This window comes from Carettochelys insculpta, chromosome 5, assembly GCF_033958435.1.
Source record: "Carettochelys insculpta isolate YL-2023 chromosome 5, ASM3395843v1, whole genome shotgun sequence".
NCBI lineage: Eukaryota > Metazoa > Chordata > Testudines > Carettochelyidae > Carettochelys > Carettochelys insculpta.
In genome coordinates, this window is record NC_134141.1 from 128,064,766 (window position 1) to 128,091,202 (window position 26,437).

At 49.7% G+C, this 26,437-nt stretch overlaps 1 protein-coding gene across 6 annotated transcripts in view; it reads left to right on the top strand.

Annotated features, from left to right (window-relative positions):
• The window catches only part of UNC13B (unc-13 homolog B), a 343,577-nt gene that overhangs the window by 309,819 nt on the left and 7,321 nt on the right, over window positions 1–26,437 (top strand). For 5 of the 6 annotated variants that reach the window (XM_074995889.1, XM_074995892.1, XM_074995891.1 and 2 more), the window contains 5 exons: window positions 99–251; window positions 8,406–8,529; window positions 15,175–15,231; window positions 20,268–20,348; window positions 20,927–21,074. In XM_074995889.1, coding sequence (XP_074851990.1) covers window positions 99–251; window positions 8,406–8,529; window positions 15,175–15,231; window positions 20,268–20,348; window positions 20,927–21,074 — 563 coding nt within the window. The remainder of the gene's footprint in view (window positions 1–98; window positions 252–8,405; window positions 8,530–15,174; window positions 15,232–20,267; window positions 20,349–20,926; window positions 21,075–26,437) is intronic. The other variant, XM_074995890.1, reaches the window with a different exon arrangement.

Sequence of the window (26,437 nt, forward strand, 5' to 3'; positions counted from 1 at the left end):
GGCTCCAGTCAGGGGGAGGATTGCCTAGGTCATGGGCGCATGGTATGTTTTCATGCTCTGAATAACTCAATAAGCTTGCTTCTCTCTTGTCTGTCCAGCTTCCAGAGCCGTATTGATGATTGTGTCAAGCAGATGTCCAATATACTCTGTCAAGTGAAGGGGACTGGAAATATCCCTGCAAATGCCAGGAACACGGTGGCACAAGATGCAGACAATGTCCTGAGGCCGTTAATGGACTTCCTGGATGGAAAGTAAGGAGGAGAGTTCAGTTCTGTATTCATACTGCCGTAAAATCTCCCACAGGTTGGGAGGAGTTTATCCAGCCCTCTGGATGACTCCTTAGAGATGTCTTCTCTGTCAGAGTCATCCCAGAGGGTTTTTATTTTTGGAAAAGAGGAGGCTTCTTGATGATGTGTCCAAGTTTCTCATTTTGAGAGTATTAATCAGCAGGTGTGATGGTGTTTCCATGAACCCAGGACATTCCCCAGCTATAATTGTATGATTTGGGTGCGTGAGAAATGGTTTATATTGTTGACTCGGTACTTGTCATTCCATCTTGTCCTCAGGTCAGATGCTAAAGAGACCATGGGCCGTGCAGTTAGCACTCACACACAGTAGCTGCATGGCCGTCATTAAGCAACTCCTATACTTTGCTTAACTGCTCCTGGGAGGCAGCATCTCTCCTACTGGTGGGAATTACCATGACTTCCTTCCTGACCACAGCAAGTCAGAGGCAGTGCCTGGATTATTCTTCCTGTCTGATCTATGCAGGAGACACGCTCCTCTAAACTCTGCCTGTGTGCTGCTAGTGTCGCCACCTTGTTGTCTGGGTTCAGCTCTGTCCAACTGCTCCTCTCCCAGCTGAGGATTATGGCTAGGGCCTGAAAGACTTGGAGAGGCTGATGATCATGCTTGGTATCTAAGAGCCAAGTGCTGCCTGCGTCATGTTCTCAACTCTCCCAGCAGCTTCCTTTCGATGTACACTTGTGGGACTGTGCAGGCGAATGCAGTTTCTGGCGTGCTGTGGAACAGTAAGTGAGGAGTGAACAGGGGAACTGATCAGACCTGTTCCTGGGCAACAGGGAATAAGCACACGGAACTGATGCTGAGGAAGGCAGTTATAGCAGAGCACGCCACTGAGCCAATAAATACCTTGGTACATTTCTGGGAAGAGGAGCTGTGGGTTCTCCCGAGAGAAGCAGGAAGATGGGCATAAGTGCCCATCTATTGGACTGCATGGCCTTTTGCTGGCCCTACAGTCAGTGGCGTTCACTCTTCTGGTGAAGTGGGCTCTGCCAAGCAGTGATACTTGGCCTTTTCAATGGGCTCTGCTTTTTTGCCTTACTCTGACTTGAAGCTGCAGCACTTCACACAGAGCAGTGTGAATAGTGTTTGGAAGGAGACGCAGATGAAATAAGGCATGATGTCAGTGTGCGGCTTCTCCAGATGTGTTACACTTGAAGACGTGTTCCTTGAAAGTAGCAGTGCTACTGCCTGTGGGAGCTGGGGGAGTTTTGTTCCACTAGAACATTGCTTTTCATCTCCAACACAAGAAGAGGAAAGGAAAGCAATCACAGAATGATAGAATCATAGAATTATAGGTCTGGAAGGGACCTCAGGAGGTCTTCTAGTCCAGCCCCCTGCTTCAAGCAGGATCAACTCCAACTAAGTCACCCCAGCCAGGACCTTGTCATGCCGGGACTTAACCTTTAGGGATGGAGATGCCACCACCTCTCTAGGCAACACATTCCACTGCTTCACTACCCTCCTGGTGCAGTAGGTTTTTCCTAATATCCAACCTACACCTCTCCCTCTGTAACTTCAGACCATCGCTCCTTGTTCTGTTATCTGACACCACTGAGAACAGCCTCTCGCCATCCTCTTTAGAGCTCCCCTTCAGGAAGTTGAAGGCTGCTATTAAATCACCCCTCAGTCTTCTCTTCTGTAAGTTAAACAACCCCAAATCCCTCAGCCTCTCCTCATAGGTCTTGTGCTCCAGCCCCTTGATTATTTTTGCTGCCATCCGCTGAACCTGCTCTGGCACATCCACATCCTTTTTATACTGGGGGGCCCAAAACTGGACACAGTGTTCCAGTTGCGGTCTCCCCAGTGCCAAATAGAGGTGAACAGCCACTTCTCTAGATCCACTCAAAACGTCCCCCCCTTAATGCACCCTAATATGCCATTAGCCGCCTTTAGCTACAAGGGCCCACTGTTTTCTCATATCCAGCCTTTCATCCACCATAACCCCTTGGTCCCTTTTCGCTGTATTGCTGCTTAGCCAGTCGGTCCCCAGCCTGTAACAATGCTTCGGATTCTTCCGCCCCAAGTGCAGGACTCCACACTTCTCCTTGTTGAACCACATGAGATTTCTTTTGGCCCAGTCCTCCAATTTATCCAGGTCCCTCTGGATCCTCTCTCTACCCTCTAGTGTATCTACCTCTCCCCCTACCTTTGTGTCAACCTCAAGCTTGCTGAGGGTGCAGTCCAGTCCCTCATTGAGGTCATTAGTAAAGATGTTGAACAACACCGGCCCCAGAACTGAGCCTTGCGGCGCTCCACTTGAAACTGACCGCCATCCAGATATTGCGCCATTGACCATTACCCGTTGGGCCTGACTATCAAAGCGGCTTTCTATCCATCTTATAGAAATAACCCTAACCCTAACCCTATCCATCTTATAGTCCATGGATCCAATCCATACTCCCTTAACTTACGAGCAAAATAGTTGTGGGAGATTGTATCAAAAGCTTTGCTGAAGTCAAGGTATATCGCATACGCTGACTTCCCCATGTCCACAGAGCTTGTTACCTCATCATAGAAGCTAATCAGATTGGTCAGGCAGGACTTGCCCCTGGTGAATCCATGTTGGCTGCTTTTGATCACTTCCCCTCTTCCAAGTGCTCCATAATGAATTCCTTGAGGATCTCCTCCATTATTTTCTCAGGGATTGAAGTAAGGCTGACCAGTGTATAGCTCCCTGCATTGTCCTTCTTTCTTTTTTTAAAGATGGGCACTATGTTTGCCTTTTTCCAGTCATCCACGATCTCTCCCAATCTCCAAGAGTCTTCAAAGATAATGGCCAAAGGCTCGGCAATGATGTCTGCCAATTCTCTCAGCACCCTTGGGTGCATTAAATCCAGACCCATGGATCTGTGTACATCTAGTTTTTCTAGATAGCTCAGAACTCGTTCCTTCCCCACAGATGGCTGTGCACCTGCCTAGTCTCTGTTTTCCAGTTGTAACAGAGGTCTCAGTAGATGAGAAATAGGGATCTGACTAGGAGCTCTCCTGTGAAGCCAGCATGCATCTGAAAAATGAGGAAGCTTTGTTTCCATGAGTAGGAGGAGCACAATAATCTACTGAGGTCTGGTGGGTGTGAATACTACACAATGAGTCAAAGTGTTTGGGATGGTTCACAGGATATAAACAAGGTGAGACCGAGCAAAGGAAAATGTAACCAGACTACCAAGAATCGCTCTTCTGGAGTCCTTCACCAGTAGCGTGCGCGTATTCCCGTGCTACGTTTTGAGAAGCAGAACGACAAGCATAGGAACTATGTGTGCGACTTGGCAGCTGCCCTGTCACTGGGTCCCATTCTGCATTCCATAAGCCTGCACAGGTGTCTGTCGGCATCAACCCGCTCCCACCTTTGTTCTTCAGACCCTGGTCTAGAAGGTGGTTGAGAGCTTCTGATCTGGACTGGTACCAGCATCCCTGCCGTTTCCTCAGTGGAGACAAGGGCCCTTGGCCCCGAAGCCATACCCTTATCCTCAGCAGCCTCCTTGAAATCCTTGTCCTAAATATCCCAGTCCTCCACCCCTGCTCAGCTAGGGGTACTACATCTCCTCAGCTTCCTACATTTCAAATCCTTGGAGCAGCTGCATATGGAGCCACAAATACAAGAACCAGTACTGCAGCAGGAGTGTCCAAAGGCTCCTTTGCTTTCAACATCATCACTTGATGACTCTGCAGTTATCACAAATTTCCATCCCTGGCCCTGAAGGCACATCAGGAGCGCTGAAGATGAATAGCTTCATCCTTTGACTAGAGAGGCTGCTGCATTTGTAGGAAAACACCCCCTAATTGGTGAACATCCTTCAGCCTCAACTCAGGGAGACTAGTGCTCCTTATTAGGGAGGTGTTTTTGGAACCTCCAAGGCTTTGTGGAATACCTGAACTTCTTTAGCACCTACAGCAAAGTTCCTGTGCATGGGGTTTAGGTGTTTCTGTTCACACCCTACTCTCACCTCACTTGTCATGACCGCAGCCAAGGACAGATCATGACATGCGAGTTACAAGTCTATACCCAAGGACAAGAAAACAAAGAGGTTAGACAGTAAAATACGTTGTCATTCTCCTGGCAGATGTGTGTTGCCTACCAGATGGCACCGCTGTTGTAATATAATTTTGTGAAGGGGAACTTTGTAGCCAAGTTCATGGATAAATTACCTGAACCATCTAGAGAGTTGCGGGCATTTACTGCAGAAACTCACCTGGCCGCTAAGAGTTTTTTTTGCAGTTGGTGGCTGCAATAGTAACGGCTAGTGCCAGAGTTAGTGTCAGCAATTGTGACGAGAATAGCATCACAGTTGCAGAATTTTGGAATAGTGCAGTCACCCGACAGAGCGTGAGAGATCTGCCCTGTGACAGCTGATTTTTTACTTTTCAATAAGACAGAAGAGACAATGTGCGTATTTAAGGACTCATGAACAACGTTGTGCTCTATGGGGAGTTATACACCTGACACAAAAGGCTTTATTTTGGAGGCCAGTGGAAACAACAGCGGTGCCATCAGAGGTGTTTTGGACGGGCACCATGCCAAGTGAGGCAGCAGGACTACTTCAGAAAGGTCAGTAAGTCACACAAAAGATCTCCTGGAAATTTCCTTCAGCCAACTCATCCACCTCCACGTTTGGGAATGCAGCCTGCCTGACTATTGAAATCGAGAGCACCATTCCATGAGTGGCTGTTTCCACACCTTCTCTTCATAAGCGGAGTGTCTTGCTTCTGCAGTGCTTGGGAATCTGCAGCTATGGACAAGTGGGTCCTGAAGTGCTATGTTAAAGAGATCCTGTCCATCCCCCACTCCCGTTCTCCCACTCCCAACTCTTCAGGGACCCCCCTCACACTGTCTCTTCAACAGATGCAAACTCCTCATGCTCTGGGAGCTGTGGCAGTTTCTTGGTGTCACAGGAAGGGATTTTACTCCGTGTTTCCTGATCTCATGTCCAAAGGACACACAAGACTTATCTTTGCTCTTAACAGGTGCATCAAGTATCTGTAGTCCACATGGTTACCCTGGCTGCCATTCATTCTGCTTGAATCACAACTGGTTTGCTGCTCTCAGTTTCCAGGCTGCCTATGTTTACACAGCCATTTCGCAAGGCCACAGGGAGTTCCTGAAATTCCTGATGTCATGGTGAACATTTGCAACACAGAGCGTGCGCCTTTGGCCTGTCATCAGCTCTGTGCTTCTTTCCCGAATGCATGATGGTGACAGCAGACTAATTCAGAAGAAAATGAATTCGCGCCTTCCTGGACTTTGAACAATTGGCTATTGAGTGGCAGATCCAGGGAAAAAGGCCTTAATCGTGTCCAGCTCACACTGGACCTTTTGGGTTGCCAAGTGTTGATTTTGAACAAAAATGGTCAATACTTACCTCAGCTCTAAAAAGCAAGTTAATTGCTGCTCATTTCTGTAAAGTCAAAGGCCTTTCTCCCAGATGAGTGATTTCAGGCAATTCAGCAGCTTTCTTTGGACCTCCCATTATCTTCAGTCCATGTACGTCTGTGCCTACTGGGCCATATGGCCCCCCCACACTTCAGTGGAGCAGCATGCGAGATTGCTTCTTCTCCCTCATCTGTCTTGATTGAGGTTGGTTTATCACGCCAGTGTATGCTCATCGGACAGCTCACCTGAGGAGCTCCAGGGATGCTGTACTCGCCACATTAGCACACAGAACAGTATGTGCCAGAGGGTTCCGTTTGCCTGTCCTCCACCAACCAGAACAATAGCCACTGATGTCTCCAGAATAGGTTGCAAAGTGTATCTAAGGACATCTAGTTTATGGTCAGAGCAGAAAGATTCCAGGCTGTTAACGTGCCACGGTATCGGACAATATGCAGTGCGCAAGATCAGATCTGGGGAGCAACAGTTCACATATTTTCAGACAATAGGGAGAACCAGCAGAGATGAGTGCACTCCAACGGGCTTTGTCAGGAAGGTACCATGGCCACATGGCACATTTATGAGGCTCTCAAAACCAGGGGACTGCCCATCTCCACGGTAATTGCTCAGCCAGCCACACGTGGTCCCTGGAGAGTAGCACCGCGAGGTCAGTTTTCACAATGAAGGGCAAGAAGAAGTGTTATCAGTTTTGTTCCCAGGCAGGGCTTAGTCCAGGGTCCCTGAGTGGTGCTTTCTGTCTCAGCTGGGGAAGAGCCCTGTTGCATGCCTTTCCTGTTGCCTCTGATGCCACAGGTTATCCTCACACTGAGTCTGGACCATACTAAGTCGATCGTTATTGCATTGGCCTGGGGAGATGAAGTGGGTTCTCTGGTCTTCTCAGTCTATTTGCTTGGCCTCCAAATTCTCTCTCTCTCTCTCCCGCCTGACCTGCTGACCCAGCACCATGGCCAAGCTGTTCTCCCAGCATTGGCCAATCTACATCCCACAGCGTGGGTGGTATAAAGGTAAAGGAGGATGAAGGACAGTGTTTGGAACCAGTTTGGAAAATGGTGTAATATCTGCCTCCTAAACTGCGGTAACCCTGGAAGTTACACACCTGGGAGATGGTGAGGAGACTGGCTGACCCTTCATCAAAGAAGGTAGCTCAGAATAAGTCCTTGCAGACATTATGGGCCCATTAGATGATAGTACAAACCACACAGATCACATTTCTCAGTGGGCTCTCAATAGTGGACATGTGCTGGACTGATGTGTGGTCTTTTGTACACACATTTGCTAAATGTATTGCTAACACCAGATCCAAACTTTGGGATGGCCGTTCTACTGTCCCGGTTTTTAAATATTCTGCAGCTTTGGCTTTCGGTGTGAAGGAACTGAAGGGGGTTGGGGCAGCATGTAGTCAGGGGAGGGGCTAAGGGCCACCAGGCATGAGAACAGCATCTGCAGTACTGCTAGGCACAGTTCTCTGGCTTCTGTGTGCTGTGAGCAAACATACCAGAGTGGAATACACATTTGCCTCCCTCTCTTGAAGAACAAATTACAGTTCAGGTAAGGACCCTTCTTGTGTGGAATGATGTACCTCGTGTGAGCCCCTTATGGCTAACAGTCTGTCTCTCCTTTTATTAGCTTGAACACTCTGGTTTCCTTTTCTCGACCAGAAGAAGAGCTCTGTGTAGTCTGAAAGCTTGTCCTGTGCACCGCTAAAAGTTGACCCAATACAAGACACTACCTCACCCACTTTGTCTCCCTCATATCCCAGACCCAGCATAACAACATCTTTTGTCCTCTCATTTTGTATAAAGCCTACACCTGGCCTGTAGCTAAACCTTTATATTACTGTACCTAACACCTCTGTCCTTGTCTCTTTCTGTCTCCATTTTGTCCTAAATTGAAGATTGGCTGTGGAGGAGGTCTAGGTTGGATATTAGGAAAAACTATTCCACCAGGCGGGTGGTGAAGCACTGGAATGCGTTGCCTAGAGAGGTGGTGGAATCTCCATCCCAAGAGGTTTTTAAGTCCCGGCTTGACAAAGCCCTGGCTGGGAAGATTTAGTTGGGGTTGGTCCTGCTTTGGGCAGAGGGCTGGACTCAGTGAACTCCTGAGGTCCCTTCCAGCCTTAGGATTCTCTGATTTGCTGAACAAGAGGCTGTAGCGCAATCGGAAGTGATGGATTTGATCACTGAGGGGAATTCCATGGTGCATTTGCTGGAGGTCAAACTGTGGCTTTCCTCATTCAGATATGAACCCTTCAGGCCAGGCCACATTCTACTATATGATGTAAAAACAAGGAGGAGTCTGGTGGACCTTGCAGATGAATATCTGTTTTTTGCTGAAACAGACTGGTGCGGCCACCTCTCTGCAAGCTACTTTATGTGTAAGCATCCAGCACAGTGGGCCCTGATCCTGTGTAGAGGCTCAGTCATCTGAAACAAATAGAAGCTGTGTATTACTCTAGGGATGTTGTAACAGTGGGCTGGAAGCTCAAAGATCCTTTTGTGCAAATGTCTTGGTGTTCAAGCTGAAAGAAGAAGCAACAGAGAATGTTATTTTAGTAGCACTGCCTGCAAGGGGAAAGCTTCTCTCTCCTGTGAAACGTGAGATTTGAGTTAACTTAAATGGTTTGCTAGGTGAGGCATTAAATGTATCCCATGCTTCTGCTGCCGTTCTCCTGCAGACTTTACTGCTCTGATCAGCTCTTGCTGTCTTCCTGCAGCCTCACGCTCTTTGCTGCCGTGTGTGAGAAGACGGTGTTGAAGCGGGTGCTGAAGGAGCTCTGGCGGGTGGTGATGAATACCATGGAGAAGCTGATTGTGCTGCCTCCTCTCACAGACCACACGGTAAAGCAGAACCGTCTTCATTCCTCACTTGACCCCTGATTATTAGCATGGAGGGTGACTTGTCTAGGTTGTGCAGTCTGTAGCCAGCCTGCTCTGAAGGGCGCAGACTGAGAGGAAAGCAATGGTCATAATTTGAGAAAATAAAGCAGTGGCTTTGTGGGTAATGGGAGCTCGAAGCAGAGAAGTGCTCTCCTCACACTGCAGTGTCTCATGCCGGTGTCCGATGTGTGACTTGTCAGTGCATCAAATTGTTGGGTGGGAGGCGGCAGTCTTTTCCGGCTGGCAGTGCACACCAGCATACATGGCTGCTGGTGCTGACTACGCCAGATTAGACTAATCAGGGAAACGCTGTCATGTAATGATCCCTGGGCTGAGGAGTGTTGCACAGGGTTGCTTTGGGGTGCACAGTAACGACACTTTTAGGCTGTATCATTCTTTCTGAATGGGGCGTTGTTTTGTTGTCTCCAGTTGCTGGGGGCAGTTTGAACCATAACCTGGATACACTGGATTTCGATAGTAGCCATATATAAGTGTTCAGCTGCGTGGACCAGTTGGATTAATACATGTTAGGAACTGCAGTGATGTGTTGATGAAAAATTAGCCTGTCCCCTAATCTCAGTGAGCTACATAACCAGGTTAAATTATAATCCCACGTATCCGGCTGTTTCCTGGGCTCATGTCCAGGCACAGGGAGAGTAAACTCCTGGCCCTGGGTTATAAGTTAATTCGTTGGAAATAGTCCAGAAATACTACTTCTTGGTCGGGACTCGATGTGCTGAGCGTCTCTTCTCATTTGTCAGTGGTTTTGTCTAGGTGCTAAAAGGGTTTGCCTCATGGCTTCTGGAGTGCGGTGGGGAGTTGCATCTTGATGTAGGTTTTCCCTGGGAGAGGGAAGGCCCTTGTCTTAACTTTAATGACATTTTAAATGAGAACTGTGTTGTACACAGTTCATACCTATAATGAAACAACTGCAGGTGACCTGCTCATCAAACTATGGCTTCCTCTGTTTTCAGGACTGATGTGACCATGTGTGTGTTTCTTTAATATAATTTCATTTGTGTGCTGGATTTAGAAGGCAGACCATCAATAACTTCAAGGAGAAGGGGCATGTGTGGTCTCCAAGCGACTTTTAAGATGCTATGGAAAGGATTTGTTAGTAGATTCACAGAAGCCTGAATGTAAGAGCAGCTTTACTGTGACCTTAGCAGTTTCTTCTAAGAGGTGAAATAAAAGCTTTCCTAGGGAACCAGGGGGAAGGAGCTACTTTGGGCTTTTATGCCTTTTGAGGTTCCCATGCTGCGTCAGAGGAAAGCACCTGATGTCATGTATCCCTAGACAGGCAGTACGTAGCTGCTCCTTGCATCACTGCTGGAAGTTCCCATGGGGTAACCAGTCTGGGCTATTCCATTTGGCTTCAGGTTATCTTCTCTGCTGCATTCAAAATGGAGTAGCCATGAAAAGAAGCCAGTGCTCTTTGCTTGTGCATGTTTTCTCCTGTGGGGCGGGATACGGCTTTCTGACAAGAGAAGCTCATCAGCTACTGGGATGCAGGTTATAATGGAATTGAAACTTGTCTGTTGCTTTCACACCACTGAATAGCAGGCAGCAGCAAGCATCTTAATACCATGCTCAGTTTAGTGTCTCATAAGGTCATGTGGGTACTGTATTTCCAGAGGTTCCACAATCAATGACAACATGAGCTACAGTCATTCTGAAAGCAATTCCCACACCTTACCGATCAGAAGTAAAGATCAACATCTAATTAAAAGCCTGTCTCTCAGCTGAGGATACACAGGCTTGCATGTCTGCAACTCAGAATTTCGGAGCTGCTGAATACATTCCATTTTATTATATTATTGGCACCGACACACATTCCTGTTACCCCCCCACCCCACCCCCCGCAGCTTGACATCTGGTGGCTGCACAGCTCAGTAATTGGATGCTTGTTTCACACATGTCCATAGGGCACATCAGGTCTCTGGACTTACGGGCTGCCATTCTCATTACCCAATGGGCGGCTGCCGCCCACTCAGCTGGTGCCCAGAATTACACACACTCCAACTGCATTTCCTTTTGTGCCCCCCAAGAAACCTGTCCCACCCCCTGCACAGGTGACTCATGACAGCATTCAGGGGGTGCACTGCTCCCCTGTGCCCCACCTACATTTTAATTGTTAACTGGGGTGCCCTCTTGTGCCCCCTCGCTGCTCCCCAGGTCGCCTTTCCAGCATCACCCCCCCACCCACACACACACGCCTCTGCAGGCACCAGTCGCCTGTGCTCCCTGAATGAGTGCGTGATCTGACGCAGACACAAGAATCATGGCTGTAAACAGGACTACGCTGGCGCGAAGTAAGAGCCTCTAGTCACATGCGCAGCAGTCACCTGGGGGAGTTGCAGCACAGCCTGGCAATCCAACCGGCTAGTCACACCCTCCTAGAGCAGTGCAGATAGGTGTGCCCTAAGCCTCAGGCTCTGGTGTGACTTCTAACTTTCCCAGTGGCTGACAGCAGGACCATGCCTGTTAAGGGAACAGCTCCTCTGAAGGGGATCGCATGGCCGCTCTGGCAGCCAGAGGGGTGGCGATTGTTGTGGCAGGGGGTGTGCTCGCACGCCAAATGGCCTGTGGTGATAAATAAGTCCTCTCTGTGGCAGGAGCCCAGGGCAAGGAGTTCCATGTCCGCTCCTGTAGCGATTGTGTGGGGAGGTGATTGCCTTAGCTTGGGGCCAGCTGAGCAAAATCAGCGTCTCTGCATGGGTCCTGCTGGAGAGTCCAATTCTGCACACTGCCAGGGTCCACTTCCAAGTACGAGAGGCCTTTGCTGGCCTGGGTTCAGAGCTAGCTTGTGATTGCTTGACATAGCACAGACACCTTAGAAGAATAAGTGTTTGATGTTAGTGGGCACTGTACTTCACCTGTGCTTGTTAGAGAGAGGCTGTGAAACAGAGAAACACAAATACCACCAAGAATCCCATCTAAAGGCTGTCGGGTCTGGGAGCTGAACGCGCACCTGAATGGAATGCATCTGCCTCAGCTGGCAGGACCTGATGCACGCTGAATACTCACGAATGAGCGTCTCATAAAGAACTCCACCTGCATGCTAACGAGCCCTTTACGAAGACACAGACTGGGCAGTTGTCACTGTCTGCAGACCTGTCCATTTTATCTTTGTTATTTGTTAACTACCAAATCAAATGTCAGAGCGTTTTAAGCTATGGCGGCTTAATCATCAGAGAGCGCAAATCAGCGGGGCTCCCCTGACTTCAGGCCACTGCAGGCTTCCAGCAGCTGAGAACCTTGCTGGAATGGCTTCTTTAACACAATCATACCATGCACAGAGATTTTAATTACCCTCGTGCTACAATCTCTAGCTGTCTTGTGGCTGTGACAGGTGCAGGTGTGAGGGCGAAATGAATTTCCTTGGAAAGTACACAGAAAATGAGCACTGCTTACATCCTGTATCACTCCGAGCTGTGAGTGTCAGGCGACACACAGCTGTGCTTCCTGTGAAGAAACACGCTCGCTCTCCATTTTCCTCCAGGATGCTTTACCCACTGTTGTGCCAGGGGACACCGGGAAATAATTTTGTGCTAAGCGTCCACAGTGCCGTCTATCAAAGGGTTAAAACCCAGTAATGGCTGTCATCGTTCCCTGTAAGCTGGACATTTGGGCAGCCATCCAGGAGAGATTCAAATGCCACCCAGCTGGTTAGCAGAGTGCCCTCAGCCGGCTGCCTGTGTTGCTGCTGGTGGTGTACAGCTGCACCTGCCTCATTGCACATAACATTTATTCTGTACGTGGATGGAAAAAACAAGAGGGAGTGCTGATGTCTGCGTAGTGTGGGGGGGTTCTGCTCGTTCCAGAGATGGCAGCTGACTTGGGGTTTCTACAGTGACAGTCTGAGAGGGTTTATTCCCAAGGCGAGGCGCACGGTACAAGGAGTTTCAACAGATTTTTGTCATGGGATGTTTTGCTGCATGGCTGAGCCCCCTTTTGAGAAGCCATCATATCTCGTCGAGAAGTGTGTTGTCAGGCAAAGATGGGAGCTGTCCATGTTATTCCATTTAGGCAACTCCCAACTTCAATGACAAACTTTGTAATAGTGAAATAACTTCTGTTTGCAAACATGCTGATAAGGGCTGGCATTGATTGACAGGGGTAACGCCTAGTGGGAAAGAAAAATTAGAGAGCAGTTATCTGAGCATCTTTGTTCCATGCAGTGCTTTGAATCACTGGGTATTGCTCAGTGTTTCAGACCTGGCCTACTTAGGAGCCGGCAGCAGGAATGCTACATGCCTTGGCTGGCTAATGTTCTTAGTCAAACTTATGTGGAAAATCTCCGAAGAGGAACGACAGAACTGAGCTGTGCTATGTTAACATTTAAATAGCATGTGGGGCTGCTCATTGAAAACATCTTGGAACCTGGGTTTAGGAGTGTGCTCCTCTGCTCAGCTCAGCAGGTGATGAAACCTTCAAACCCTCTTGTAAGTAAAAGTGAACTCCAGAAGTCGCACAGTGTTCACCTTTTGGCCAGCAATGCAGATCAAAAGCCTGAAGTGTAGCCTCATGCATCAGCCAGGCCGTGCCCTGTGTGATCAGTTAGCAGCTCCTTCTGAAAGCTGCTAGGATGTCCCTTTGTGACCACTGACCCCCAGTGAGCCTGCCCTATCCCAGGGTGCTCAGCAGCTCAGAGGGGCCATCTCAGTTGTTGGAAGCGCTGGCGTGTGGCTGACGTGGGGACCAGATATGTCATCTGATGGCGATACGTCATTTGAAGTGTGAGTCTGCAGTTGCATTTTGGCACAGCATATACAGTGAGGGCGTCCAGAAATTCTGGAAGGGAGGGGCCAACCTGGCTGGCAGAGGTTCAGTGTTCAGACTGTTACTGCTACAAACGCCTCTTCCGCGATTGTGCCTCCGGTCAGTACGGTGACATACAAACTGCTGGGAACCTGTCACTTTCTGTGGCACGACTGAGCACTGTGGGTTACAGGTGTGAGAACACAGCTGAGCTAGAGGAGTGGACCGGAGGAACTGCTGCTGCATTGATTCCCTGCTAGCAGAGCTGGTGATTCTAATATTGCTCCAGCAGAACCCCAGACCCTTGTTGTGATGCGCACTGCACACGTACGTACATACATACCACTGCTCCTGCTTGGGAGGCCGCTTAGAAATACAAAGTTAAAGAGCAGGGAGAGAGGATGCGATGGACCAGCCCTGGGACCAGGATGCAGGAGGCATGCGGTGCCTCTTACAGAGTCAGAGTTAGGGCCAGGAGGGAGCACTTGATCGTCCAGTCTGACTTGGTGGATTTTACAGGCCACTAGCGCTCACAGGCCAACTTCACCATCAGCATTCGATCCAAGTATGACAGCCCACAGGGAGCTAGGCTGCAATGTGCCCCAGGCTGAGAACGGGAGAGACTGAGATGCACTGACGCCCAAGGCCCCCCAGTGGCAGAGGAACACTCCAGGGAGCGTACCCAGATAATTCTGGCTGGTGGCCTGCACTCCCCCCAGCAGAGGAAGGTTTTAAAAAAAAAAAAATGGGTCACTTGCCAAATTGATCAGAGGGGAAGTTCCCTGCTGGTCCCACACATGGGGGTCACTAAGACCCTGAGCATGTGAGCAAGAACCGGGCAGCCAAGTACCTGAGAGGGAGAATGCCCCCATGTTCCCTGTCCAATGTCCAGTCTCCAGCCGTGCCCAGCCATGATGCTCCGGAGAGAGGACAAAGCGCACGCCACCAGAGTACCTGGAGGACAGGGATACCGTCCTGTCCCCAGCAGGTGGCCATAGGGAGCCCTGAAGCACGAGCTTCAGTACATAAAACATAGAGCAGAAGGGGCCCTCCTAGGGTTGTGAAGCCCTGCTCCCTGCCAGCATAAGAACGGCCACCCTGGGTCAGACAAAGGTCCATCCAGCCCAGTGTCCTGTCTTCCAACACTGGCTAATGCCAGGTGCCCACAGAGGCAATGAACAGAACAGGGAATCATCAAATGACCCATCCCCTGTCACCCATTCCCAGGCTCTGGCAACACAAGCAACAACATCACACAATCATACTCACAAATTCGCCCAGCCTTCTCTCCAGACTGATTGGTTGCTTGCCCAGCTGACCCCCTGTTGGGAAGCTGCTCCAGAGCCTCGGTCCTCTGATGTTTAGAAAGATTGTGCTGCTTTGCAGCCTGAATTTGTTCACGGTCAGTTTATCCCCATTTGTTCTCATGCCACCGTTGTCCTTCAGTATCAGTAGCTCTCTGCTCTCCTTGGTGTTTACCCCCATGATGTAGTTATACAGTCCAGCCAGACTTCTATTCAGCTAAACCAGCACAAGAAACTGAGCCCTGGGATTGTTTGTGGTGGGGGCTCTTAGAGCAGAAGTGTGGGAGAGTGAATTACTGGAGGGAGGAAGAGGAGTGGGTAGAGCGAGCAGTGTACAGCAGTCGGAAGGAGCTCTGTGTGTGGCCGGCCCCAGGAGAGCTACTCTTGGGCCTAGCTAACGAATGGAAATAGAGAAAACAAGGCTAGCACGACAGGCCCTGGATTAGTTATATCAAGACCAATTGACCAACTTCATTTGCTAAAAAATTGATGTTCTAATCTTCCTCTCCTTTCTTTCACTCTTACCTTCTCGCACTCGTAGGGTACACAGCTGATTTTCAGTGCTGCTAAGGAACTGGGACACTTGTCAAAATTGAAGGTATTGATGCTGCTGTACGTGTGGCTTGGATTTATGTCCTCGTGTATAAACAAGGAAGTGCAGTAGTGCAATAGCGTGTGTTTTGTCTCCCTGTCTGTGACTGTCAGTGTGTGTTCGTATAGTATGTGCCCTGTCAAATGCATTCTACTAACATGCATGTTACACCAAGATGTGCTGCATGGCTGTTCAGTTTCCTGTACCTTTAATTATTTGCATGTCCCGTGTAACAAGCGAATAATCAGTAATGTATTTTTAAGAGAACAAGCAAGAACACTTTGCGAGTCCATCCAGTTCTTCTCCATGTACTTGTGCAATAGGAAATGCCAAGTTTTTGCTTTGCGTTCTTTTATAAATAATAATCACTGGCAGTAAATGAATATCCTTGGGAGTGTATGCTGCCTTAGCTATTGACGAAAGACTTGTTTCTGAATTGGACTCATTGATATGAAAATAACTGTCCTTTCTAGAGCAGAGCTGAACTGTGCCCAGAAATTCCTATTGTGTGGGCTCCCCATTGCTGGAAGCTGGCATTTAGCAGGCAGGCTCTTCTGATGTGCTTTGATGGCATCGAAGCTGACATGTGTCACTGAATGCAAGCTGCCAGACAGGGAGCCAATCAAGCGGTGCTCCAGGGGTCACAACAAGTGTGATATGCAAATAGGGAAATGGAGACGCTTTGCACCAGTCAGGCCTTTGCGTGTCATTTAACCTTCCTACAGAAAACTCAAGTGTAAGAGAAGCTACAAATTAGAAATCACAGCATACAAAATTATCAGCTGGGCAGCAGAGAGAACTTTGTACAAGATGCTGATTACAGAGTGCTTTCCAATGCAAAGAGCGTTTTCCTGATTTGAATTAATGTATTTTTAAATGTTTCGTTAACACTGTTTCCCTGTCGTTAAAATTCAAATGCCTTGTGCATGTAGCACATTTGTTACACTTATTGACACAAGCGGCTAATGGACTGTGACTGCATCTGTTGAGTTCCTTACCTATCAGTGTGTACCCTCCACCCTGGGGCCGTTGTCTCTTTCCTTGCAGGAACTTGGGTTTTCACTCTGTAGCAGAACTCAAAGCTCAGGTCCCTGTTCTGGGAGCTGTGTTGTGCTGCTTGCCTGCAGCTGTGAGGCGGCACAGCTCAGCTTTCTTCTTCCTTTAGTCCCAGTACCTATGGGCACAGATTTCAGAGAGCTCCCTAGAGGTGCAGGCAGTCAGCTGGCCAAAGGCTTCAAGACTGCAGAGCACAGTCCTCCTTGTCTTCTCAAGTCACTGGGGTCACACGGAGGCCCTTTGCTTGCCATACATCTGTCTCTGGCCGTGACTCTGAAATGGTGCAATCGTTCTGCTGCCTGCCGTTGCCTGAGAATCTGGTGGGTGTAAGTTTGGTGAAATGTAGGATGCTCTTCTGTGCAGAGGAGCTCGTCTTTCAGAAATGCGCGTGTCTCGTGCATAGATGCACCTTTAATGTTCCTGTGCGGCCCCTGGTTTGCATGGCCATGTACTTCTGTGCACACACAACATAAGGATGGCAAGAGAGGCATTTGCTGCAGCTCAGATACATGCCCGTTAGCTGCACACAAATGGTACATGCACTCTTCTGTACTTGTCCCGGAGGTGTCGGTTTGGAGAGAGGGGGAGGGAGAAAGAACTGAATCCAGATTAGCTTTGTCAGAAGAGCAGCGGTTCCAAAGGAGTGTCAGTTCTGCAGGCCGGAGTAGCTATAATCTCTGTCTGTAAGACTATAGGAGAGGGTACGAATGGCAGACCTGCTTTGCCCTCTTGGCCCTGTCTGACAGGATGCTGAGGAGATGGGAACCCGTCCTTGCATTTCAATACAAAACAGGTAAAGAAGCCCACATTTTATCTAGTAACTAGTTGAAAAACTGAAGCTGGCAAATTAGACAAGCATGGAGTCTCATCCTGATGATGATCCAATTCACCGTGTGCTTCAGAATAGTGTCACAGTCTGAAAAGTGACCGTGAAACTGGCACCTTGGTGACCTGCATTCCCGATTCCCAGCTATTTTCTAACCAGCATCTGCTGGGTTTGCTGCATGGAAACAAGTTTTTCTGTGGTCTGTGCCTACCAGCCCAAGTACAGCATCCATGGAGTAGAGAGCTCCCTGGCTGCTCTGCCTCCTGTGGTCCCAGAATGGTCAGCTCAGTTCTGACCCCAGCTCTTTGTTGCCGATGCTGCTGTCTGAAGCAAGGAAGAACGAGGCTGGCTCTTTCGTGCGCTCATCACAGCCGTGCCGGCAGTCAGGGAAATGGTATTCTCACTTCCAGTCATTGACTGAAGTGTTCTTATTGTGTTTGCCAAGTGCCTGTGGCTAGCACACATGTCTTGGGGACACCAGGCCACACCTCTTGTGCTCTGCTATTGGCAACCATGTCTGACAAAAACAAGCGGTGTGTGCAGGAGCTGGTGATGCCAGGCAGCTCTTTGACTGCAGAGCTTGCAGTGCTGAAGCTCGTGGGCTCATAAACCCATAGGAGGTTGTTAGGCGGCGCTTACATTGAAGGACTCCACCTGGAGGCAACGACATGTTTCATGTGTGCACGCACACATATCAATACAGAAATTTGAAGCAGCATCAGCTTCAGCTCAGCTACTTGCAGCTCATAAGAGAAACTGAAAGAGAACTCCTCCTCCTTAGCAGGAACCATGCTGTCCAGTACCGGCCAGTGCTTGGAGAAGGGATTGCTGTGGGTTCACTGACTAGCCCCACAAGCCAGTGGTGCTGAGGAGTGCATGAGGAAGAGAATTAGAGCCTATTGAAAGGCACAACTGGTAACTGTGAATCCTGAAGCAGAAGCACCAGCTCCGTCCAGGACGAGGCATGCAGCAAGGATTTTCAAACACGGGGTCTAAAGTTTTGGCTTCCTATGTTTATATTAAAAGGGCTGACAACAAGGGCTGACCTTTTTTTCTTCCCCAAAACTTAGGGAGCCCAATAGCTACCATGAACTTGGTGAGAGCTGCTGGACACCAGCACTCTTGAAATATGGTCTGTTTGCATAAGAACGTACGACCGGCTAGACTGGGTCAGAGCAAAGGTCCATCCAGCCCAGTCTCCTGTATGGCAGCTGTGGCCAGCGGCAGGTGCCTCAGAGGGAGAGAGAGGAACAGGGAACCATCAAGCGATTAATCCCCTGTTGCCCATTCCCAGCTTCTGGCAAACAAAGCTAGGGACACCATTCCTACTCCTTCTGGCTAATAGCCACTGAGGACCTAACCTCCATGAATTTATCTAGTCCTTTTTAAAACCCTGCGAAAGTCCTGCTCTTCACAACCTCCTCTGGCCAGGAGTTCCACCAGCCATCCTTACGCTACATGAAGAAAAAGTTCCTTTTGTTCGTTTTAAATATGCCGCCCATTCATTTCCTTGGGTGACCCCGAGCTCTTATGTATTTGGGTCCATAGTGTCGCTACCCTCTGTTTGCTAAAGCTGAGAATGGGCACAGGGGCTGGATCACTTGATGATTACTGCTTCTGTTCACTCCCTCTGGGGCACCTGCCACTGGCCGTTGTCAGCAAACGGGAGACTGGGCTGGATGGCCCTTTGGTCTGACCCAGTCTGGCCGTGCTTATCTTCTGTCTGGATGCAGGGGCCTACCTTTAGGTTTGAAAATCTGGGCCATAAGAATCTAGGTCAGCTGTGTCCACGTGTTCTGCGTGAGGGCTGGCTGTTTTACTCAGCAAAGGTAAAATGCGTCTCAGTCAATATTTAACTAGAGGAGGAGCCAGGCTCTCCTGGAACATCAGCCAGGCCAGCTTCTAGAGCTGGCCCTTAGCTGCAGGAGAACATGAAAGAGAACGATCTTTGGCGATGATGAAGAATGACTGGGATCCGGTGGCAACTGTTAGCCCATGTCTTGCAGGCTTGTATGTCTATGTCACAGCTCTGTTTGCTATGAAAGATGTCCAGTAGCCCACCAGGCCTGTCCCCCTGGAAGGTGTAATACAGCAATCAGCCTTCTCCGGTGGAAAGTCTCTGAGTTTTGACGGACCCAGCACAGTCACCAAATGGGTCATGACAGTACTGTGTGCAATATCTTGTCTGTGACGGCCTCCCCCACATTCTGGCCACCAGTGCTACTGCTCCTATTAGAACTGCAAAGCCCAGCGGCTCGCGTGGCCAAAGCACCTGCTGGGAAAACTCTCTCCTTTGCCTCACCTAAAGTGGAATTTACCCTCCAATCATGTGCTGGCCTGAGGCGCAGCTGGCACAGAGGCAGTGCCTGGCTCAGAGCTGGGTCTGGGAACTGACTCGCTCATGACACTGAAGGACTAGACATAGATTCTAACAATATATTCTGATCCATGCAGAATTGGAAAGGGAAGAGACAGCCCTGGTTTTCAGTTGTGGTGGGTCCCAACACTTACCAGTTTTGGTCATTTTCTAGACTGTGTTCTTCTTCCTTTGAGTGGTACCCTTGACTCAGTGTGCATGGAGAATACAGTAGGCCCACCATATGTTTTTCCAGAATATCACTCAAGCAGTTCTGCTGTCAGAGTTGTGACGCACAGTTTGTCACAGTAGCTGGCAGTTCGAAGGTTGTTGGTGAGTGGTTGTTTTGGGGCGAGGTGCATAATTCACTAGTGACGAGCAGATTTTTTCATTTAATGCTTTCCATGATAAACCCAGGGCTGCAGGGCACAAGCTTCGACTAAAATGCAATATGTCACCACTGTGCATTCATCTCCTTCCCTTCTGAGCGCACAGCAGAACTGGAGAAAGCTTTTTCTTTATCAGTTGACTCTGAAAATGTCCATGTCACTTTTTTACATAAGTGGATCAGGGCCCCAGCCAGAAAGAACTCTGTGAACCTAGTTCACCTAGCTTTGCTGTGGTCTCCCCTGCTTTAGCCACTAGCCCATCTGATCACAGAACACTAGAACTGGAAGGGATCTCACAAGGTCATTGCATCCAGTCCCCTGCCTGTGTGGCAGGACCAAGCACTGACTAGACCATCCCTTGACAGCGGTTTGTCCAACCCACTCTTAAATATCTCCAACTGGTGGTTCTTTTCAGGATCACATGGTGAAGGAAGAAACTAGAAGTCTCACTCCAAAGCAGTGTGTGGTTCTGGACCTGGCTCTGGATACTATCAAAGTGAGTGACACCTCTGGCTGTTGTTCTGGAATGAGTAGTGCATGGTATGTAGTGTAACTGCCCGCCGGCAGACTCAAAACTGGGACCTCTAGAGCTTAGTGCAGGCGCCTCTACAGCTTGAGCTAAAGGCCAGTTGCCTCTCAGCGGAGGCTGTAGAGGACACTTATTCTTTCTCTGTGAAGTGGTCTAGGTACCACTAGTGGGAGAGTTAACTACGCCTGTGTAGGTGGGTGGGTGGGTTACACTAGCTCAGTGAATGGTCAGCAGTAAGCCACCAGAATGACTCAGGGCTACCAAGTATGTTGCATAAATGCACTTCTGGAAAAGTGCGCACTGAAGCACCTGCATGACGCTCAGGTCAAGAGTAGTGCTGTGGAGCCAGAATACTTAAGGGCAGTGTGGCCCTGTTAAAGTCAGGATCTGATACATGGGTCCTGGAGCGGGTGTGGAGCTGACGGGTGGGGGGGCTGCAAAATAAATGTGTCATGAAGGTTTCAGCTCCCTCTGCTCTGAGATGAGCTGTCTGTTGCTGATGGCATTTTTTATCTGACGTTGTTACTTTTACTCTTTGCTCTTAGCAATATTTCCATGCTGGTGGGAACGGTTTAAAGAAGACCTTCCTGGAGAAGAGTCCTGACCTGCAGTCGCTCCGCTATGCGCTGTCCCTCTACACTCAGACTACAGACACTCTCATCAAAACCTTTGTCCAGACACAGACAGCTCAGGGTAAGGCTCTTTAGTCACCCTGCCTGAGGGGACACAAGCTCGGCAGTGTGGTGTTAATTGCCATGGCCTGGGCTGGTTTGCGGTGTCTTTGGCAGTCCTGAACACATGACCGTTTCAGAGCTGCTCTTTGCTGGGGTTTTCTTGCTCAACATTTATACCGTGAGGGAACAGAAATATGTACATATTTAACTTGTAGAGGTTTTTTGCTGGTGCTCACTTCACAGCCAGGCTCCCGGCTCTCCTCTGGTTTTGGAGAAGTGAAATTGGGAGTTATTGTACAGGCAGTTGTACTGCTTTGGGGGGGGGGCGTTATTCCAGTCGGTAATCTACCCAGCAGCGGACCACGCGAAGGTTATAGGCCACTCACCAGCAGCCGAGGCAGTGCTGACTAATCCTGGTTGACAGCAGTGCTGACTCACAAGGAGGAGAACACATCATTACAAGAGTAATGAAGCTGAAGGTCGTGTTTTGTGCACAGACAGCACAGGGTATGTGCTGCCCAGATTAGTACCCATCTGCAGAGTTGGAGCAAAAAGATGGAGCAGTAGCACAAGTTACCTCCTGTACCATTGCGATGACCTGGGAACCCACAGTGACGCTGCCAGATTGCCCCGAGTCAAGGTGTGACAAAGGCTTGGTCTAAGGACAAAGCTGTTCACAGGCTCTTTAAAGAAATCTCAGACAGTGCTAGTGCAAGCACTGCCTGGCTGGCAAGCGCAGTCCTAGGGATGGAGGAGTTAGCATGTACGTTGCCCACCTGTTAGTGACGTGGCCACGTCTCTAAGAGCTGTGTGGCGCAGACAGAGACAAAGAACATATTGCCCTGGATCTCTCAGCTCTTCAGGAGTTTCTGCACGGAATTGTTTCAGTCCGTAGCCAGAGCGTTCACTGACCACCTGTGGGGCTTTGTGATTCTTGCTCGTCTCTGGAGAAGGACATGAAAACCACTGTAACTAACACTAGGTTAAAGTAAGGGCTCAGGTTTATAACCAAAGAGTTCAGGTTTTCTCCTGATTTAAAGGCAAACTGCAGAGAGGGACTTCATTCCCGTGTTGCTGTTCAAAGAAGGTGGTGGCTAATGCTGTGTGAGTCAGACCTGTCTGGGGTATTCGTATGGGCCCCAGGCTGCGAGCTGTCTCAGAGCACAAGCAAAGCAAACAGCCCTGTGGGGTCCCACACAGTCTTACCACTCAGAGTCCAGAGTTTGCCTCCAGCAGTCATCCGGCAGCCTGGGGTTCCACCAGGCAGAACAGGTCACCCTGACTTGGCCAGCATGGCTGTGCTGCGAAGCGTTGGAGTAGAGTGGAGGAGGAAGAAGCTCTCCTAAAACATCTTGTTTGCTGCCGTGTGGAAGGGGCTGGTGAAAATCTGCGTTTTACAGCATCTGCAAGCGCTGTTTGGAGAAAATGATCATGGAGGCAGAAGCAAAAACCCTTTAAAAATCAAATCAAGTGTCCCTCGGGCAGCTTTCTGTGGGTCTGAACCACACTCATGACACCCATTTGTTGGAGATCTAGAACAGCAGCTCTCAGTCTCTCTGGACTGCTGTACCCTTCCAGGAGTCTGACTTGTTTTGCGTTGACCTCAAGTTTCACCTCACTTAAAAACTATTTGCTTGCAAAGTCAGACATGAAAATACAAAAGTGTCACAGCCCAGGAGTGCTGGCAAATGGCTGACTTTCTCATTTCTACCCTATAACTGTAAATAAATCAATTGGATATGCGTATGGTATGGATTTCAGTGTATCGTGTACGGGGCAATACAAAACAAATCATTGGAGGAAATTGTAGTTTGTACTGACGTCACTAGTGGTTCTTCCTTATCCTGTTGTAAATTCCTAGATGACCAATTTCTCGATGACTTGATGCACCCTCTGGAAGCCCTTTGCATCCCACAGGGCTACGTGTACCACTGGTTGGGAGCCACTGTTCTAGAGACACGGTGCATGTGTTACCCAAAGGATCATGCAACCACCAACAAGGAAAATAAACGCCCGGGACGCTGTATGTCTGCAAAGTAACACTGGCATCTGGTGGCCAGACAGATAGAGCACAGCTGTGGCCTATGTCAAGATGGTTTCTGCAGTGAACTCCATCCAGGGAACAAATTCCCCCAGGTGTTGGAGAGAGGGAGATGAGAAGTCACGCCTCTTTTTATTAGGGACCCGCGCTTGGAGAGAGAGTCAGTGTTGGTGCTCTGCCCTGGCAAAGCACTGCCCAGTCCAGCCAGTGTGCAACACAGTTGCCAGTTTTGGTTGGACATATTCCTCAAGGTCCGTAACCTCTAATTCCTAGAGACTCCGGGCAGTTGTGGAGAGCTGGCAACCCTGAAAGCGAACCAAACTTCTCCACCTGATTGTGCATTCTGTCTGCCTTAGCGTAGCTTGTCACTGCTGATGGTGCCCTGTGAAAGCAACAGACTTGGCTAGATCTTGAACTCTGCACGTTACCTAGGGGGTAGTGCTGCGCATTGGCACACCGCACGCAGTTGTGCTGACCTGTAGGGTGCTGGCTGGACTGATATGTTGTTAACACAAGAGCAAGGGGACTTCCAACTCCCCCGAAAAGAGGAAAATTGAGAACTGATGCAAGAAAATACCGTGCCACTTAGCTCAGCATTAGCCTGTGGAACTCCTTACCACAAGATACACTGAGGCCATGTATGTGGCGCACAGGTGGGCAAACAAAGGCTCTCGGGCTGTATCCAGCCCTCCTGTTCCCACTGGGAAGCAGAGTTGGGAGCTTGCCTTGCCCTGCTCTGCTCTGTATGTGCAGTGGATCTGCACAGCTTCTGGAAGCAGGGGCAGCTGGGGGCTCCCCATACGGCCCCCAACCCAAGCACCAGCTCTGCAGCTCCCATTAGCCAGGAACTGTGGCCACAGGGAGCTGTCGGGGTGGTACCGGTGAATGGGTGAGCATGCAGGGTCATGTAGCCTGGCCTCCGCAAGGGAGCCCAGAGTGGGGTCATGCTGCTGTTTGCAGGGGCCACTTCAGGTAAGTGCCACTCAGATCCTGCCCCCGAATCCTCCCTCTCTCTCTCTCTCTCTCTCTCTCTCTCTCTCTCTCTCTCTCTCTCACACACACACACACACACACACACACACACACACACACACACACACACACACACACACACACACACACACACACACTCTCTCTCTCTCTCTCTCTCTCTCTCTCTCTCTCTCTCTCTCTCTCTCTCTCAGCCTGATCCCCCTCCTGACCTCCAAACCCCTTAATCCCAGCCTGGAGCATCCTCCTTCATCCCAATCTCCTAGTCCCCTGCCGCCTGACTTTCCCCCCCAATCCCTGCCTGAGCCCTGATTGCCCCGCCCCCGCTCCGCCCACTCCTCCATCCCTGTCAGGAGCAACCTTCTGCATCCCCAGCCCGACTCTGGATCTTGCACCCCCAACCAGAGACATCATCCCTGTGTGCTCCTCCGTCCCATCTCAGCCAAGAGCCCCTTCCCTCCCTCCTGTACCCTGAATCCCTCTTTTCTAGACCCTTCCCAGAGCTCTGCATACATAATTTTATGAGCTTTCATGAACCCCCCCCAGTTTCCATACTGAGGTGTGACCCTCAGGCCAAAGCGTTTGTCCACCCTTGAGTTGCAGGATTAAAAATGGTTAAGCATTTGTGTGTACTGCAAATACCCAGAGCTGTTATAGGACATCTTTAAAGAGGCTTGAGAGGGTGATAAACCTCCAGCTGCAGCACACAACTCCCTCGGGGAGCTGATCCCAGAAGGAGCTGCAGTGAGGGGGCTTTCCTGAAACACGTGATGCTGGCCATTGTTGGGGAGGTGATGCTGGACTGGGCAGAGCCCAGGACTAATCCAGTCTCGCAGTCCCGGTGTAGTTGTATTCTGCGCCTAGAGAGCTCCCCAGGCTGGGAGCCCCAGGCTTTGCACCATGCCTGCTGCAGACTGATTTTTCACAGCTTCATCGAAGAAGCTCTGAACTGGGTCCTCTTTGTTCCGTCCCAGACCCAGGCCCAGTGCTGGGGTCAGACTTTGCAAAGATGTTGAAATGCCCCCGGGCTGTAGAATAATGTTGAAGTGCTCAGGCGTGCGTCTGGGGGGCAGAGGGGGCGGCACTCAGGTGGCAGCCTGATTTCAGCTTTCCAGAGCCCTCTCCAGCTTGCGTCCCCTCCTGCAGTCTTGAGGCCTCCCGTAAGCATGCTGGAGGAAGCGGCTGGAGAAAGCACCGTGCTGCGCTGATGTAATTCTGCCAGCATGGAGCCTGCCACCCCTGCTGCACCTCCGAGCTGCCCAGCGTGGTGGGAGCAGAACTCGGCATACCTGCGCTGGCAGCATGCCTCAGCCTCGCCCTGCTAACCTCGACCAATTCCCTCCTGTGTAGAAACATTGCTTCCCAAACCTGGGCTGGTGCAGCAGTTCTGAGGGCAGAGTTAGTCTGATCAGAGCTGGAAGATTCAACTTCCTTGAGTTGTATTTGCCTGTGTTGCTGCTAATTGGATTGTAATTCACTCTTTTCTCTTTGTCCTGCCTGCTTCTTGCCTTTTGCATTCATGACTCAGTGCATGATGGGAAAGGTATTAGGTTTACCGCTAATGAGGACGTTCTTCCTGATAAGGGTATGTTCAAGACTAATGCTGTTACCATAACAACATTAGCCAGCTGCAGACTTGTCTTGCTTCTGGAACCCTGTTCTAGGCCCACGCTCCCTCCCTCCCTGTAGCAACCCCTAGAACCTAATGCTAGTGGATGGTTCCACTCTGCAGATAGCAGGGTTGTGGGTTGTGTCATGCAAGGATGTGGACTCTGCCTTGCAGGCTCTCCCCTGGAGCTTGAGTTAAATTATGGGAATGCCCCATCTGTTCTGTTGATTAATAGACAGTTTCTTTGCCAAATGCTACAAGCTGCCCTTACCCTCTACTGTGCACTGCCTGTGACTGTGTACTTGCTGCGAGCTGTGCATGCCCACATGCTGCTGAGCCAAGTTATTCATGCTCTGTGGTAATGTGTAATGCACACAAAGGGGTAGGAATGAGCTTGTCTGACTCTGAGGGAGCTGGAAGTCCTGCCACTCACCTGAATCCTGCTGGGTTTCAGCTCTTCCATCTGTTAGGTTACCCAAAGCTTGCTTTTTTGTCTCTTTTTTTTTTTTTTTTAGGTGAAAACCTACTTGTAGCATGTTGCACACATGAGCCTCATATCCAGCCCTCACAGGTCACAAATCTAGCAAAATTTTCATGCCCAGGTTTTAATTCAGTCACCATCGCCAAGAAATCAGTAAACGGTGTAGAACAGTTCTGGCCTCTTTGCCAGTTCTAGAGATTCCTGGGCCCTTTGCGTATGAGAGCACTTCAGATACGAAAGTGGGAACTTTCTATAGAAAGA